Genomic DNA, 17649 nt, shown 5'->3' with positions numbered 1-17649 from the left:
TAGCAGATGTTATTGGTCACATACACATGGTTAGCAGATGTTATTGGTCACATGGTTAGCAGATGTTATTGGTCACAAACACATGGTTAGCAGATGTTATTGGTCACATACACATGGTTAGCAGATGTTATTGGTCACATGGTTAGCAGATGTTATTGGTCACAAACACATAGTTAGCAGATGTTATTGGTCACATACACCTGGTTAGCAGATGTTATTGGTCACATACACATGGTTAGCAGATGTTATTGGTCACATACACATGGCTAACAGATGTTATTGGTCATATACACATGGTTAGCAGATGTTATTGGTCACATACACATGGTTAGCAGATGTTATTGGTCACATACACATGGTTAGCAGATGTTATTGGTCACATACACCTGGTTAGCAGATGTTATTGGTCACATACACATGGTTAGCAGATGTTATTGGTCACATACACATGGCTAGCAGATGTTATTGGTCACATACACATGGTTAGCAGATGTTATTGGTCACATACACATGGCTAGCAGATGTTATTGGTCATATACACCTGGTTAGCAGATGTTATTGGTCACATACACATGGTTAGCAGATGTTATTGGTCACATACACATGGTTAGCAGATGTTATTGGTCACATACACATGGTTAGCAGATGTTATTGGTCACATACACATGGTTAGCAGATGTTATTGGTCACATACACATGGTTAGCAGATGTTATTGGTCACATACACCTGGTTAGCAGATGTTATTGGTCACATACACATGGTTAGCAGATGTTATTGGTCACATACACATGGCTAACAGATGTTATTGGTCATATACACATGGTTAGCAGATGTTATTGGTCACATACACATGGTTAGCAGATGTTATTGGTCACATACACATGGTTAGCAGATGTTATTGGTCACATGGTTAGCAGATGTTATTGGTCACAAACACATGGTTAGCAGATGTTATTGGTCACATACACATGGTTAGCAGATGTTATTGGTCACATACACATGGTTAGCAGATGTTATTGGTCACATACACCTGGTTAGCAGATGTTATTGGTCACATACACATGGTTAGCAGATGTTATTGGTCACATACACATGGCTAGCAGATGTTATTGGTCACATACACATGGTTAGCAGATGTTATTGGTCACATACACATGGCTAGCAGATGTTATTGGTCACATACACCTGGTTAGCAGATGTTATTGGTCACATACACATGGTTAGCAGATGTTATTGGTCACATACACATGGTTAGCAGATGTTATTGGTCACATACACATGGTTAGCAGATGTTATTGGTCACATACACGTGGTTAGCAGATGTTATTGGTCACATACACCTGGTTAGCAGATGTTATTGGTCACATACACATGGTTAGCAGATGTTATTGGTCACATACACATGGCTAGCAGATGTTATTGGTCATATACACGTGGTTAGCAGACGTTATTGTGAGTGTAGTGAAATGCTTCTAGATCCAACAGTGCAGTAGTATCTAACAGGTCATAATTAACAATTCCACAACAAAACCTAATATCTAACAATTACACAACAAAACCTAATACACACAATCTAGTAAATGAATGGGATGAGAATATATAAATATAAAATATATTGATGAGCAGTGACAGAGCAGCTAAGATGCAATAGATAGTAAAGAATAGATAGTGAAAGATACAGAATGCAGTATATACATATGAGATGAGTAATGAGAGATATGTAAACATTATTAAAGTGACTAGTGTTCCATTTATTAAAGTGGCCAATGATATCAAGTCTGTAGGTAAGCAGTTGCCTCTCTGTGCTAGTGGTGGCTGTTTAACAATCTGATGGCTTTGAGGAATAAGCTGTTTTTCAATCTCTCTGTCCCAGCTTTGATGCATCTGTACTGACCTTGCCTTCTGGATGATAGCGGGGTGAACAGGCAGTGGCTCGGGTGGTTGTTGTCCTTGATCTTTTTGGCCTTCCTGTGACATCGGGTGCTGTAGGTGTCATGGAGGGCAGGAAGTTTGCCCCCGGTGATGCGTTGTGCAGACCGCACCACCCTCTGGAGAGCCTTGCGGTTGAGGGCGGTGCAGTTGCCATAGCAGGCGGTGATACAGCCCGACAGGATGCTCTCAATTGTGCACCTGTAAAAGTTAGTGAGGGTTTTTGGTGACAAGCCACATTTTTTCAGCCTCCTGAGGTTGAAGAGAATGCTGTGGGAGCCATGCTGGTTAAGTGTGCCTTGAATTCTAAATAAATCACAATGTCACCAGCAAAGCACCCCCACACCATAACACCTCGTCCTCCATGCTTCACGGTGGGAAATACACATGCGGAGATCATCCGTTCACCCTCACTGCGACTCACAAAGACACGGAGGTTGGAACCAAAAATCTCCAACTTGGACTCTAGACCAAAGGACAGCTTTCCACCGGTCTAATGTCCATTGCTCGTGTTTCTTGGCCCAAGCAAGTCTCTCCTTATTATTGGTGTCCTTTAGTTGTGGTTTCTTTGCAGAAATTCGACCATGAAGGTCTGATTCACAGTCTCCTCTGAACAGTTGATGTTGAGATGTGTCTGTTACTTGAACTCTGTGAAGCATTTACTTGGGCTGTAATTTCTGAGGCTGGTAACTCTAATGAACGTATCCTCTGCAGCAGAGGTATCTCTGGGTCTTCCTTTCCTGTGGCGGTCCTCATGAGAGCCAGTTTCATCAAAGCGCTTGATGGTTTTTGCGACTGCACTTGAAGAAACGTTCAAAGTTCTTGACATTTTCCGGATTGACTGACCTTCATGTCTTAAGTTCCCAGTTGTCTTAAACTCACTGAAGTCTGAGATTTCCCAGTTGAGAATGGGTGCGTTTTAACAAATCACTTTTGTCAAGTTGATAGTCACAGCCTTTCAAAGTGTGTTGCATTGTGGGGATAAAAATAGTCAGACTTGCACCTACAAGTCGAAGTTTAGACTGCAGTCGACTGCCAGTTTGGGCAGTTGCTCTTCATCATAGAGAATGGTAGAGGCCTCTAGTGGCCAAAAGGCCGTATTAGCACGGGCAGCGCCATTGAGAACGTCACCATCTTAATGTAGTCAACTGGGTGGCTGATCCCTCCTGGTGACCCTGTTGTCCAACCGGGTCATCAGGGTGGATCAGCCAATTGTGAGGAAGAACATTTACAACTTTAAAATGGAGATAAGTCTTCATGACGCTGCCCATGATGTCACAGAAGCTACGATGTCACAGAAGCTACGATGTCACAGAAGCTATGATGTCACAGATACAAAGATGAGTCTTCAATCTCTGTGCTCTCCACCAGCGTCATCTTGCAGCCACCGCCTGGATAGTGGGGGGCTCTATTGTCAACCAATCATCTGTTTTTGTTGTTGTTTTGACCCATGTGAACCAAAACCAACTTTGCTGCAATTAATGTATACTGTGGAAATTTTAAAATGAACCAATTGATTGTAAAATGTCCACATATATTTTCAGTTTGAGTGTGATGGGTGTTGGAGGCATATTGCTCATTATAAAGAAACAGTGTTCTAAACAATGGCAGCACTGCCACGATGCTCTGGGCCTTGCTGTTGGAAAACCACATCCGTGTCTGATTCTCGGCTGTAGTAGATGCTTTCGCCTCAAACAAGTCCAATCTATTATGTTAGGTTTGTCAAATATTCAGATTGAACAAATACTCTTTGATTTTAGAGGGAATGTGTGTTGGTTTAGTTATGTAGTGGTAAAAAAAGGGGGGGGGGTAAACTCTGATAAAAAGTAACACTCCCTATACTTTTAATGAATTTTTCTGCAAAAGGTGGGTAAACTGTAGAGCAAAAAATATACCAAATAACGTGGCACATGGCTTTAATTGATCCTAATTGTCTGTAGGAAAGGTGAGTGTGACAAAATAGTTCTTCGATGTCTTCCATGATTCACTGATGTCCAAACGCATCTGCCCAAGTCATTACAGTTAACAGTATTCCTACAATACACACATCAGAAATGAACAAAATGCAGTACTTTATTGGTGTCATTGTTTCAATCACAGTAATAGATATGTGATCAATAGAGATCAGAGATGACTGAACCGAGGATGCATAACAGTACAACAGGAGGGATCAGGTGAGAGAGATGGAGAACGGGAGAGAAACAGAGATGGAGAACGGGAGAGAAACAGAGTACAATAGAGAGAGAGATTGAGGGCACAAAGTGAAAGGATTTGTGATTAGGACCCGTAGTTTTTCCTGGCTGTAGCTGCCAGTTCCTGCTAAGCTGCCAGAGGATCAGAACCACATTTCACTTCTCTACTACTCATAGTTCTGTTACCGTGGGAACCACACTTCACTCCACTACTCCTAGTTCTGCTGTTACCGTGGGCACCACACTTCACTCCACTACTCCTAGTTCTGCTGTTACCGTGGGGACAGAGGTGAGTGTCACGTGACTTCATAACACGGGAGGGAACTGGACAGTTAGTACAATGCCTGTTAAACACAACATTGGCTCTATGGACATTCCCATTGAATTGGTTTCAAACATGAAGCAAAGAACAATGTTTTCTCAGCGTTGCCTGAATGATTTTTGAGGGGCATCGCAGGATTCTCCTTGCAATTATCACATTGGTGACCACTGGCTTATCAGACAGCAGGTTGGACTGCACACACTATGAGGCACAGGTGTGTGTGTGTGTGAATATAGTTTACTGTTTGTGTGTGTGTGTGTATACAGTCAGTCTCTTTGTCCACTCTATATTGAGTTGGTACCCTGAGGTTAGGGTAGGGTCCAGGTGTGGAGGCCGGGCTGGAGCCTGGGGCTCAGGTAGTGGTCTGTACCCGCTGGTGGAGAGCCTCAGCCTTGGTCCGCAGGCTACGAAACTCCTCCTGGATGGAATCTGTCAGGGCCTTCCTCATCTCCATCTGTGTGATGGAGTACAACCAAAAATGTGATCATATTACTCCAGTGCTAGCCTCTGGCTTCCTGTTAAGGCTAGAGCTGATTTCAAGGTTTTACTGCTAACCTACAAAGCATTACATGGGCTGGCTCCTACCTATCTTTCCGATTTGGTCCTGCCGTACATACCTACACGTACGCTACGGTCACATGACGCAGGCCTCCTTACTGTCCCTATAATTTCTAAGCAAACAGCTGGAGGCAGGGCTTTCTCTTATAGAGCTCCATTTTATGGAATGGTCTGCCTATCCATGTGAGAGACGCAGACTCGGTCTCAACCTTTAAGTCTTTACTGAAGACTCATCTCTTCAGGGTAGTCTCTCTAATATGGTCATACATTGGGCAGGAGGTTAGGAAGTGCAGCTCATTCTACTCTGCATGCATTATTTGTGGTTTTGTGTTGTACACTGAGGATGTTTTTGCAGAATTCTGCATGCAAAATCTCAATTTGGTGTTTGTCCCATTTTGTGAGTTCTTGGTTGGTATTTGCATTTACTATGGATCCCCATTAGTTCCTGCCAAGGCAGCAGCTACTCTTCCTGGGGTTTATTATGGATCCCCATTAGTTCCTGTCAAGGCAGCAGCTACTCTTCCTGGGGTTTATTATGGATCCCCATTAGTTCCTGCCAAGGCAGCAGCAGCTCTTCCTGGGGTTTATTATGGATCCCCATTAGTTCCTGTCAAGGCAGCAGCTACTCTTCCTGGGGTTTATTATGGATCCCCATTAGTTCCTGTCAAGGCAGCAGCTACTCTTCCTGGGGTTTATTATGGATCCCCATTAGTTCCTGCCAAGGCAGCAGCAGCTCTTCCTGGGGTTTATTATGGATCCCCATTAGTTCCTGTCAAGGCAGCAGCTACTCTTCCTGGGGTTTATTATGGATCCCCATTAGTTCCAGCCAAGGCAGCAGCTACTCTTCCTGTGGTTTATTATGGGTCCACATTAGTTCCTGCCAAGGCAGCAGCTACTCTTCCTGGGGTTTATTATGGATCCCCATTAGTTCCTGCCAAGGCAGCAGCTACTCTTCCTGGGGTTTATTATGGATCCCCATTAGTTCCTGCCAAGGCAGCAGCTACTCTTCCTGGGGTTTATTATGGATCCCCATTAGTTCCTGTCAAGGCAGCAGCTACTCTTCCTGGGGTTTATTATGGATCCCCATTAGTTCCTGCCAAGGCAGCAGCAGCTCTTCCTGGGGTTTATTATGTATCCCCATTAGTTCCTGTCAAGGCAGCAGCTACTCTTCCCGTGGTTTATTATGGATCCCCATTAGTTCCAGCCAAGGCAGCAGCTACTCTTCCTGTGGTTTATTATGGGTCCACATTAGTTCCTGCCAAGGCAGCAGCTACTCTTCCTGGGGTTTATTATGGATCCCCATTAGTTCCTGTCAAGGCAGCAGCTACTCTTCCTGGGGTTTATTATGGATCCCCATTAGTTCCTGCCAAGGCAGCAGCAGCTCTTCCTGGGGTTTATTATGTATCCCCATTAGTTCCTGTCAAGGCAGCAGCTACTCTTCCCGTGGTTTATTATGGATCCCCATTAGTTCCTGCCAGGGCAGCAGCTACTCTTCCTGGGGTTTATTATGGATCCCCATTAGTTCCTGTCAAGGCAGCAGATGCTCTTCCTGGGGTCCAGGAACATTAACAACAGATTTCACATTGAGTGTGTGCCCTCAGGACCCTACTCTACTATCATATATATACAACACAAAATCCATGTGTACGTGTGTATAGTGTGTATGTTATTGTGACTATGTTTGTGTTACTTCACAGTCCCCGCTGTTCCATAATGTGTATTTTTATCTGTTTAAATGGTGAGCGGACTCCACACCTCACAACCATAAAGGGCAATGGTTCTAGAACTGATTAAAGTATTTTTAGACAGATCCTAATTAGTATGTTGAATTTTATGTTCCTTTTGATTGCATGGAAGGCCCTTCTTGCCTCGTTCACAGCTTTGTGGAAGTTACCTGTGGCGCTGATGTTTAGGCCGAGGTGTGTCGTTTTTTGTGTGCTCAAACTGAGGGGCACGCCCCTTAGGGCTTTAAACTTACTCATGGGGCAGCAGGTAGCCTAGTGGTTAGAGCGTTGGGCCAGTAACCGAAAGGTTGCTGGATCGAATCCCAGAGCTGACAAGGTACAAATCTGTCATTCTGCCCCTGAACAAGGCAGTTAACCCACTGTTCTCCGGTAGGACGTCATTGTAAATAAGAATTTGTTCTTAACTGACTTGCCTAGTTAAATAAAGGTTAAATAAAATAAAAAATATTTAAATGATCAAAGAATTGGCAAGGGCACTAAAACAGTCTACAAGCACCCAGCCTTAACCTACCGGACTCAGAAATCAAATGTCTACTGTTTTCAGATAATCTGGGGCTTCTGTCCCCAACCAAGGAGGGCCTACAGCAGCACCTAGATCTGTCCCCAACCAAGGAGGGCCTACAGCAGCACCTAGATCTGTCCCCAACCAAGGAGGGCCTACAGCAGCACCTAGATCTGTCCCCAACCAAGGAGGGCCTACAGCAGCACCTAGATCTGTCCCCAACCAAGGAGGGCCTACAGCAGCACCTAGATCTGTCCCCAACCAAGGAGGGTCTACAGCAGCACCTAGATCTGTCCCCAACCAAGGAGGGCCTACAGCAGCACCTAGATCTGTCCCCAACCAAGGAGGGTCTACAGCAGCACCTAGATCTGTCCCCAACCAAGGAGGGCCTACAGCAGCACCTAGATCTTCTGCACAGATTCTGTCAGACCTGGGCCCTGACAGGAAATTTCAGTAAGACAAAAATAATGGTGTTCCAAAAAAGGTCCAGTTGCCAGGACCACGAATACAAATGATATCTAGACACTGTTGCCCTAGAGCAGTGGTTCTCAAACGTTTTCGCTCTGGGCCCCCGTTCCAGCATTGGGGAACATCCCGCGCGAGCTGTCGCACCACATCTATTTCTATTTCTATGGCAAGCACTGTTCATGACAAACCGTTCCTCTTACTGGCGGAGAGAATTTTACAGGTTTAAAGCTTATTTCCTGCAATTCTACACATTTTGTCATGGGGTGAAAACAACATTTAGCAGTTTTAAAGCAAATTTTCTTGCAATTATATACTTTATATACATTTAATGTGTATTCATGTGATTTTAATTTTAATTTTAATTTTATCCCATTTTCTCCCCAATTTTCGTGGTATCCAATCGGTAGTAATTACTATCTTGTCTCATCGCTACAACTCCCGTACGGGCTCAGGAGAGACGAAGGTCGAAAGCCATGCGTCCTCCGAAGCACAACCCAACCAAGCCGCACTGCTTCTTAACACAGCGCGCCTCCAACCCGGAAGCCAGCCGCACCAATGTGTCGGAGGAAACACCGTGTACCTGGCCCCCTTGGTTAGCGCGCACTGCGCCTGGCCCGCCACAGGAGTCGCTGGAGCGCGATGAGACAAGGATATGGAGCCTGGGGATATCCCTATGCCAATTGTGCGTCGCCCCACGGACCTCCCGGTCGCGGCCGGCTGCGACAGAGCCTGGGCGCGAACCCAGAGACTCTGGTGGCGCAGCTAGCACTGCGATGCAGTGCCCTAGACCACTGTGCCACCCGGGAGGCCATTCATGTGATATTTGAGTGACAAACAATTACAACATTATCTATAGGCTAAAAAAAAGTAACTATAAAAACGGTAGCTGGCATGGGCTAGTTGATCTGGACATTTCTGACAAGTTATAAATATCTTTAAGGTCTGTAATGACAAGAGGAACTGATGATGTAATACCCAATATAGAAATTGCACCTTGTGGATTCTACTATTACAACTTTAAAGAGTAAGTTTAAATTTGTTTTTTAAACGTAACCTTTTCTTAATTGACTTGCCTAATTAAATACAAATTCTTACTTACAATGATAGTTAAACGGACTTCCTGTCACCCCACGGACGTGTAAAATAATAATAATAAAAATCAGTGTTTTTTTGCCAATTTTAACACTTGTTGTTGTTTGTGTACATGGATTGTTCATGTACATTTTGTCGTATTTCCCCCCATCACCGCTTTCCATCAACTTGTAAAGCAGACCCTCATGCCAAATTCAGCCAAAAGCTTTTTTGAAATCAACAAAGCATGCCTTTTTTTGGTTTGTTTGTCAAATTAGGATGTGCAGGGTGAATATGTGTTCTGTCGTAGGGTATTTTTTATTTATTTTTTTAAATTTAACTAGGCAAATATATCCAATAGGCATTTAAGAACAAATTCTTATTTTCAATGACGGCCTAGGAACAGTGGGTTAACTGCCTTGTTCAGGGGCAGAACGACAGATTTATACCATGTCCGCTCGGGGATTGGAACTTGCAACCTTTCAGTTACTAGTCCAACGCTCTAACCACTAGGCTACCTGCTCTAACCACTAGGCTACCTGCCACCCATTTTGGTAAAAAGCCAATTTGACATTTGCTCAGGACATTGTTTTCACTGAGGAAATGTAGGAGTCTGCTGTTAATGAAGAGGATTTTCCCAAGGTTGCTGTTGACGCATATCCCACGGTAGTTATTGGGGTTGAATGTCTCCACTTTTGTGGATTGGGGTGATCAGTCCTTGGTTCCAAATATTGGGGAAGATGCCAGAGCCAACTATCAATAAACATCACATTCGATTTGCCTGCCTGGGGGGCAAAGCAAGTATTCACACTCCTTGACTTTTTCCACATTGTTGTGTTACAGGCTGAATTTAAAATGGATGACATTGAGAGAAAAGAAAAACACGACACTGGCTTACACACAATACCCCATAATGTCAAAGTGGAATTATGTTTTATGAAAAGCTGAAATGTTTTGAGCCAATAAGTATTCAACCTCTTTGTTATGGCAAACCTAAATAAGTTCAGGAGTAAAAATGTACTTAACAAGTCACATAAGTGGCATGGATTTACTCTGTGTGTGTAATAATAGTATTTAACCCCGAGTCGATTGACGCACCGTCAAAATCCCGATCAGAATCTGCCAGTTTAATCTAGAGAGATATTGTTGCATTGGGTGCGTCTCAATCCACGCACTTCCGCATCTGCGATGAAAGGTGACATAGTTAGAGACGATGTCTGTAGCGTCCGAACGGTTTGACCTAAAAACTATCAGGACCACTCAATGGAAAGGGGAGACTCTCACGAACACGATGGTTTTCTCCGTTTTGCTCTACGACAGGACTCATCTGAATGTAGTTAAAAAAACAACTCATGGAAGTATGAAGGTAGTTTTGTGTCAACTCAAATAATGGGGTTAAATATGTGTAGATTTACTTCAGAATCTTGTGTCTTTGGATTTATTATTTACTGTCCTTTTCACCATTTATGAATGTGTTATTCAATGTAGTAATATTTAAATGCCAAAATTAAATATTTTATGAAATCATTATTTGTATTTTTTTTATACCTAAAGGTGTCCTAACATTCTAAATCAAATGGCTAAATGATCCATACTATGATCGTCTTAAAACATGTCCGTTTAGCACCACCCCTCCCCCAACGTCTTAGACTCTAAAGAATCAACAGGGGTTCTTAATGACTACCTCATCCCACACATACAATTATCTGTAAGGTCCCTCAGTCGAACAGGGAATTTCAAGCACAGATTCGAGCACAAAGATCAGGGAGGTTTTCCAATGCCTCGCAAAGAAGGGCACCAATTGGTAGATGGGTAAAAATGTAAAAAGCAGACAGAATATCCCTTTGAACATGTTGAAGTTATTAATTACACCCAGTCACTACAAAGATACAGGCGCCCTTCCTAACTCAGTTGCCAGAGAGTAAGGAAACCGCTCAGGGATTTCAGCACGAGGCCAATGGTGACTTTAAAACAGTTACAGAGTTTAATGGCTGTGATAGGAGATAACTGAGGATGGATCAACAACATTGTAGTTACTCCACAATACTAACCTTATTGACAGAGTGAACATTTCTTTAGATTTTTTATTTAACTAGGCAAGTCAGTTAAGAACAAATTCTTATTTACAATGACGGCCTACCAAAAAGCAAAAGGCCTCCTGCGGGGACGGGGAATGGGATTAAAAATAAACATAAATTTAAAAAAAAATATACGACAAAACACACATCACGACAAGAGAGACAACACAACACTACATAAAGAGAGACCTACTAAGACAAAGTAGCAAGGCAGCAACACATAACACAGCATGGTAGCAACACAACATGACAACAACATGGTAGCAACACAACATGACAACAACATGGTAGCAACACAACATGGTAGCAGCACAAAACAGGGTACAAATATTATTGGGCACAATAGCAGTCACAACTGTCAGTAAGAGTGTCCATGATTGAGTCTTTGAATGAAGAGATTGAGATAAAACTGTCCAGTTTGAGTGTTTGTTGCAGCTCGTTCCAGTCGCTAGGTACAGCGAACTGAAAAGAGGAGCGACCCAGGGATGTGTGTGCTTTGGGGACCTTTAACAGAATGTGACTGGCAGAACGGGTGTTGTTTGTGGAGGATGAGGGCTGCAGTAGATATCTTAGATAGGGGGGAGTGAGGCCTAAGAGGGTTTTATAAATAAGCATCAACCAGTGGGTCTTGCGACGGGTATACAGAGATGACCAGTTTACAGAGGAGTACAGAGTGCAGTGATGTGTCCTATAAGGAGCATTGGTGGCAAATCTGATGGCCGAATGGTAAAGAACATCTAGCCTCTCGAGAGCACCATTACCTGCCGATCTATAAATTATGTCTCCGTAATCTAGCATGGGTAGGATGGTCATCTGAATCAGTGTTAGTTTGGCAGCTGGGGTGAAAGAGGAGCGATTACGATAGAGGAAACCAAGTCTAGATTTAACTTTAGCCTGCAGCTTTGATATGTGCTGAGAGAAGGACAGTGTACCGTCTAGCCATACTCCCAAGTACTTGTATGAGGTGACAACCTCAAGCTCTAAACCTTCAGAGGTAGTAATCACACCGGTGGGAAGAGGGGCATTCTTCTTACCAAACCACGTGACCTTTGTTTTGGAGGTGTTCAGAACAAGGTTAAGGGTAGAGAAAGCTTGTTGGACACTAAGAAAGCTTTGTTGTAGAGCGTTTAACACGAAATCTGGGGAGGGTCCAGCTGAGTATAAGACTGTATCATCTGCATATAAATGGATGAGAGAGCTTCCTACTGCCTGAGCTATGTTGTTGATGTAAATTGAGAAGAGCGTGGGACCTAAGACCAAGCCTTGGGGTACTCCCTTGGTGACAGGCAGTGGCTGAGACAGCAGATTTTCTGACTTTATACACTGCACTCTTTGAGAGAGGTAGTTAGCAAACAAGGGCAAAGACCCCTCAGAGACACCAATACTCCTTAGCCGGCCCAAAATAATGTAATAGTCTACCGTATCAAACGCTTTGGCCAAGTCAATAGCAGCACAATATTGCTTAGAATCAAGGACAATGGTGACATCATTGAGGACCTTTTAAGGTTGCAGTGACACATCCATAACCTGAAACCAGATTGCATAACAGAGAGAATACTACAGACATCAAGAAAGCCAGTCAGTTGATTATTGACACGTTTTTCCAACACTTTTGATAAACAGGGCAACATAGAAATAGGCCTTTAACAGTTAGGATCAGATTGATCTCCCCCTTTAAATAAAAGACGAACTGTGGCTGCCTTCCAAGTAATGGGAACCTCCCCAGAGAGGAGAGACAGGTTAAAAAGGTTGGAGATACTGTAGGCTTGGCGATGATAGGGGCAGCAACCTTAAAGAAGAAAGGGTATAAACCATCTGACCCAGATGTTTTTTTGGGGTGTAGTTAGTCCTACCCTAGTGTGTACTGTCTTTAGTCCTACCCCAGTGCGTACTGTCTTTAGTCCTACCCCAGTGTGTACTGTCTTTAGTCCTACCCCAGTGTGTACTGTCTTTAGTCCTACCCCAGTGTGTATTGTCTTTAGTCCTACCCCAGTGTGTACTGTCTTTAGTCCTACCCCAGTGCGTACTGTCTCTAGTCCTACCCCAGTGTGTACTGTCTTTAGTCCTACCCCAGTGTGTACTGTCTTTAGTCCTACCCCAGTGTGTACTGTCTTTAGTCCTACCCCAGTGCGTACTGTCTTTAGTTCTACCCCAGTGTGTACTGTCTTTAGTCCTACCCTAGTGCGTACTGTCTTTAGTCCTACCCCAGTGTGTACTGTCTTTAGTCCTACCCCAGTGTGTACTGTCTTTAGTCCTACCCCAGTGTGTACTGTCTTTAGTCCTACCCCAGTGTGTACTGTCTTTAGTCCTACCCTAGTGTGTACTGTCTTTAATCCTACCCCAGTGTGTACTGTCTTTAGTCCTACCCAAGTGTGTACTGTCTTTAGTCCTACCCCAGTGTGTACTGTCTTTAGTCCTACCCCAGTGTGTACTGTCTTTAGTCCTACCCCAGTGTGTACTGTCTTTAGTCCTACCCCAGTGTGTACTGTCTTTAGTCCTACCCTAGTGTGTACTGTCTTTAATCCTACCCCAGTATGTACTGTCTTTAGTCCTACCCTAGTGTGTACTGTCTTTAATCCTACCCCAGTATGTACTGTCTTTAGTCCTACCCCAGTGTGTACTGTCTTTAGTCCTACCCCAGTGTGTACTGTCTTTAGTCCTACCCCAGTGTGTACTGTCTTTAGTCCTACCCTAGTGTGTACTGTCTTTAATCCTATCCCAGTGTGTACTGTCTTTAGTCCTACCCAAGTGTGTACTGTCTTTAGTCCTACCCCAGTGTGTACTGTCTTTAGTCCTACCCCAGTGTGTACTGTCTTTAGTCCTACCCCAGTGTGTACTGTCTTTAGTCCTACCCTAGTGTGTACTGTCTTTAATCCTACCCCAGTATGTACTGTCTTTAGTCCTACCCTAGTGTGTACTGTCTTTAATCCTACCCAAGTATGTACTGTCTTTAGTCCTACCCTAGTGTGTACTGTCTTTAGTCCTACCCTAGTGTGTACTGTCTTTAGTCCTACCCTAGTGTGTACTGTCTTTAGTCCTACCCCAGTGTGTACTGTCTTTAGTCCTACCCCAGTGTGTACTGTCTTTAGTCTTACCCTAGTGTGTACTGTCTTTAGTCCTACCCTAGTGTGTACTGTCTTTAGTCCTACCCCAGTGTGTACTGTCTTTAGTCCTACCCCAGTGTGTACTGTCTTTAGTCCTACCCCAGTGTGTACTGTCTGACCTGTGTCTCCCTGACCTGTGTGTGTGTGTGTGTGTGTGTGTGTGTGTGTGTGTGTGTGTGTGTTCACCTGGCTCTTCTGCTGTTGTCGGAGTGACTCCAGAAGGTCTTTGACTGTAAATGGATTCCCTATCAGGACTGTGATTCTCTACAACACAGAGGTCAGGCGTTAGAGGTTAAGGGTTAGAGGTCAGGGTGTATGTGTGTCTCTCTCTCTCTGTCCAGTGTGTGTGTGTGTGTGTGTGTGTGTGTGTGTGTGTGTGTGAGAGAGAGAGAGAGAGAGAGTCTCTGTCCAGTGTGTGTGTGTGTGTGTGTATCCGTCCAGTGTGTGTGTGTGTGTGAGAGAGAGACTCTGTCCAGTGTGTGTGTGTTTGTGTGTGTATCCGTCCAGTGTGTGTGTGTGAGAGAGAGAGACTCTGTCCAGTGTGTGTGTGTGTGTGTGTGTGTGTATCCGTCCAGTGTGTGTGTGTGTGTGTGTGAGAGAGAGAGAGTCTCTGTCCAGTGTGTGTGTGTGTGTATCTGTCCAGTGTGTGTGTGTGAGAGAGAGAGTCTCTGTCCAGTGTGTGTGTGTGTGAGAGAGAGAGACTCTGTCCAGTGTGTGTGTGTGTGTGTATCCGTCCAGTGTGTGTGTGTGTGAGAGAGAGAGTCTCTGTCCAGTGTGTGTGTGTGAGAGAGAGAGTCTCTGTCCAGTGTGTGTGTGAGAGAGAGAGAGTCTCTGTCCAGTGTGTGTGTGTTTGTTCTCACCTGTCCAGTACGAGGGATGTAGGGTCGCTCATTGGGCAAGACATCACTCATACCTGAGACAGGAATATTGAACACAAGTTAAAACGTGTGCGCAAAGTGTGTGCATGGTGTGTGTTAGTGGTCAGAGTGTGTGTGTGTGGGGGGTGTAACTCACCTACATGCCACACAGGGAGAATAACAGGGTTAAGGGAGCACTCTGCTATAAGACGGCCCACACCTGAAACACATACAAATCAAAGTTTATTGGTCACGTGCACAGATTAACAGATGTTATCGCAGCTACAGCGAAATGAGTGAGTAATATCTAATGCTTGTGTTTCTAGCTCCAACAGTACAGTAATATATAATGCTTGTGTTTCTAGCTCCAACAGTCAGTAATATATAATGCTTGTGTTTCTAGCTCCAACAGTACAGTAATATATAATGCTTGTGTTTCTAGCTCCAACAGTACAGTAATATATAATGCTTGTGTTTCTAGCTCCAACAGTAATATATAATGCTTGTGTTTCTAGCTCCAACAGTACAGTAATATATAATGCTTGTGTTTCTAGCTCCAACAGTAATATATAATGCTTGTGTTTCTAGCTCCAACAGTAATATATAATGCTTGTGTTTCCAGCTCCAACAGTACAGTAATATATAATGCTTGTGTTTCTAGCTCCAACAGTACAGTAATATATAATGCTTGTGTTTCTAGCTCCAACAGTACAGTAATATATAATGCTTGTGTTTCTAGCTCCAACAGTACAGTAATATATAATGCTTGTGTTTCTAGCTCCAACAGTACAGTAATATATAATGCTTGTGTTTCTAGCTCCAACAGTACAGTAATATATAATGCTTGTGTTTCTAGCTCCAACAGTCAGTAATATATAATGCTTGTGTTTCCAGCTCCAACAGTACAGTAATATATCATGCTTGTGTTTCTAGCTCCAACAGTACAGTAATATATAATGCTTGTGTTTCTAGCTCCAACAGTACAGTAATATATAATGCTTGTGTTTCTAGCTCCAACAGTACAGTAATATATAATGCTTGTGTTTCTAGCTCCAACAGTACAGTAATATATAATGCTTGTGTTTCTAGCTCCAACAGTCAGTAATATATAATGCTTGTGTTTCTAGCTCCAACAGTACAGTAATATATAACGCTTGTGTTTCTAGCTCCAACAGTACAGTAATATATAATGCTTGTGTTTCTAGCTCCAACAGTACAGTAATATATAATGCTTGTGTTTCTAGCTCCAACAGTACAGTAATATATAATGCTTGTGTTTCTAGCTCCAACAGTCAGTAATATATAATGCTTGTGTTTCCAGCTCCAACAGTACAGTAATATATAATGCTTGTGTTTCTAGCTCCAACAGTCAGTAATATATAATGCTTGTGTTTCTAGCTCCAACAGTCAGTAATACATAATGCTTGTGTTTCTAGCTCCAACAGTACAGTAATATATAATGCTTGTGTTTCTAGCTCCAACAGTACAGTAATATATAATGCTTGTGTTTCTAGCTCCAACAGTACAGTAATATATAATGCTTGTGTTTCTAGCTCCAACAGTACAGTAATATATAATGCTTGTGTTTCTAGCTCCAACAGTACAGTAATATATAATGCTTGTGTTTCCAGCTCCAACAGTACAGTAATATATAATGCTTGTGTTTCTAGCTCCAACAGTACAGTAATATATAATGCTTGTGTTTCTAGCTCCAACAGTACAGTAATATATAATGCTTGTGTTTCTAGCTCCAACAGTACAGTAATATATAATGCTTGTGTTTCCAGCTCCAACAGTACAGTAATATATAATGCTTGTGTTTCTAGCTCCAACAGTACAGTAATATATAATGCTTGTGTTTCTAGCTCCAACAGTCAGTAATATATAATGCTTGTGTTTCTAGCTCCAACAGTACAGTAATATATAATGCTTGTGTTTCTAGCTCCAACAGTACAGTAATATCTAATGCTTGTGTTTCTAGCTCCAACAGTACAGTAATATATAATGCTTGTGTTTCCAGCTCCAACAGTACAGTAATATATAATGCTTGTGTTTCTAGCTCCAACAGTACAGTAATATATAATGCTTGTGTTTCTAGCTCCAACAGTTCAGTAATATATAATGCTTGTGTTTCCAGCTCCAACAGTACAGTAATATATAATGCTTGTGTTTCTAGCTCCAACAGTCAGTAATATATAATGCTTGTGTTTCCAGCTCCAACAGTACAGTAATATATAATGCTTGTGTTTCTAGCTCCAACAGTCAGTAATATATAATGCTTGTGTTTCTAGCTCCAACAGTCAGTAATATATAATGCTTGTGTTTCCAGCTCCAACAGTACAGTAATACATAATGCTTGTGTTTCTAGCTCCAACAGTTCAGTAATATATAATGCTTGTGTTTCTAGCTCCAACAGTTCAGTAATATATAATGCTTGTGTTTCTAGCTCCAACAGTACAGTAATATATAATGCTTGTGTTTCTAGCTCCAACAGTACAGTAATATATAATGCTTGTGTTTCTAGCTCCAACAGTACAGTAATATATAATGCTTGTGTTTCTAGCTCCAACAGTACAGTAATATATAACGCTTGTGTTTCTAGCTCCAACAGTACAGTAATATATAACGCTTGTGTTTCCAGCTCCAACAGTACAGTAATATATAATGCTTGTGTTTCTAGCTCCAACAGTACAGTAATATATAATGCTTGTGTTTCTAGCTCCAACAGTACAGTAATATATAATGCTTGTGTTTCTAGCTCCAACAGTACAGTAATATATAATGCTTGTGTTTCTAGCTCCAACAGTACAGTAATATATAAT

At 42.7% G+C, this 17649-nt stretch overlaps 1 protein-coding gene across 3 annotated transcripts in view; it reads right to left on the bottom strand.

The window, feature by feature from the left end:
• Positions 1 to 3985: 3985 nt before the first annotated feature.
• The window catches only part of tafazzin (tafazzin, phospholipid-lysophospholipid transacylase), a 45854-nt gene continuing 32190 nt past the window's right edge, over positions 3986 to 17649 (bottom strand). For 2 of the 3 annotated variants that reach the window (XM_071373272.1, XM_071373274.1), the window contains 4 exons: positions 14985 to 15047; positions 14831 to 14883; positions 14157 to 14234; positions 3986 to 4898 (listed from right to left, as the gene is read on the bottom strand). In XM_071373272.1, coding sequence (XP_071229373.1) covers positions 4797 to 4898; positions 14157 to 14234; positions 14831 to 14883; positions 14985 to 15047 — 296 coding nt within the window. In that variant the 3' untranslated portion in view covers positions 3986 to 4796. The remainder of the gene's footprint in view (positions 4899 to 14156; positions 14235 to 14830; positions 14884 to 14984; positions 15048 to 17649) is intronic. The other variant, XM_071373273.1, reaches the window with a different exon arrangement.

This window comes from Salvelinus alpinus, chromosome 28 (assembly GCF_045679555.1).
Source record: "Salvelinus alpinus chromosome 28, SLU_Salpinus.1, whole genome shotgun sequence".
Taxonomy (NCBI): Eukaryota; Metazoa; Chordata; class Actinopteri; order Salmoniformes; family Salmonidae; genus Salvelinus; species Salvelinus alpinus.
This window is presented reverse-complemented; position numbering and strand designations above follow the sequence as displayed.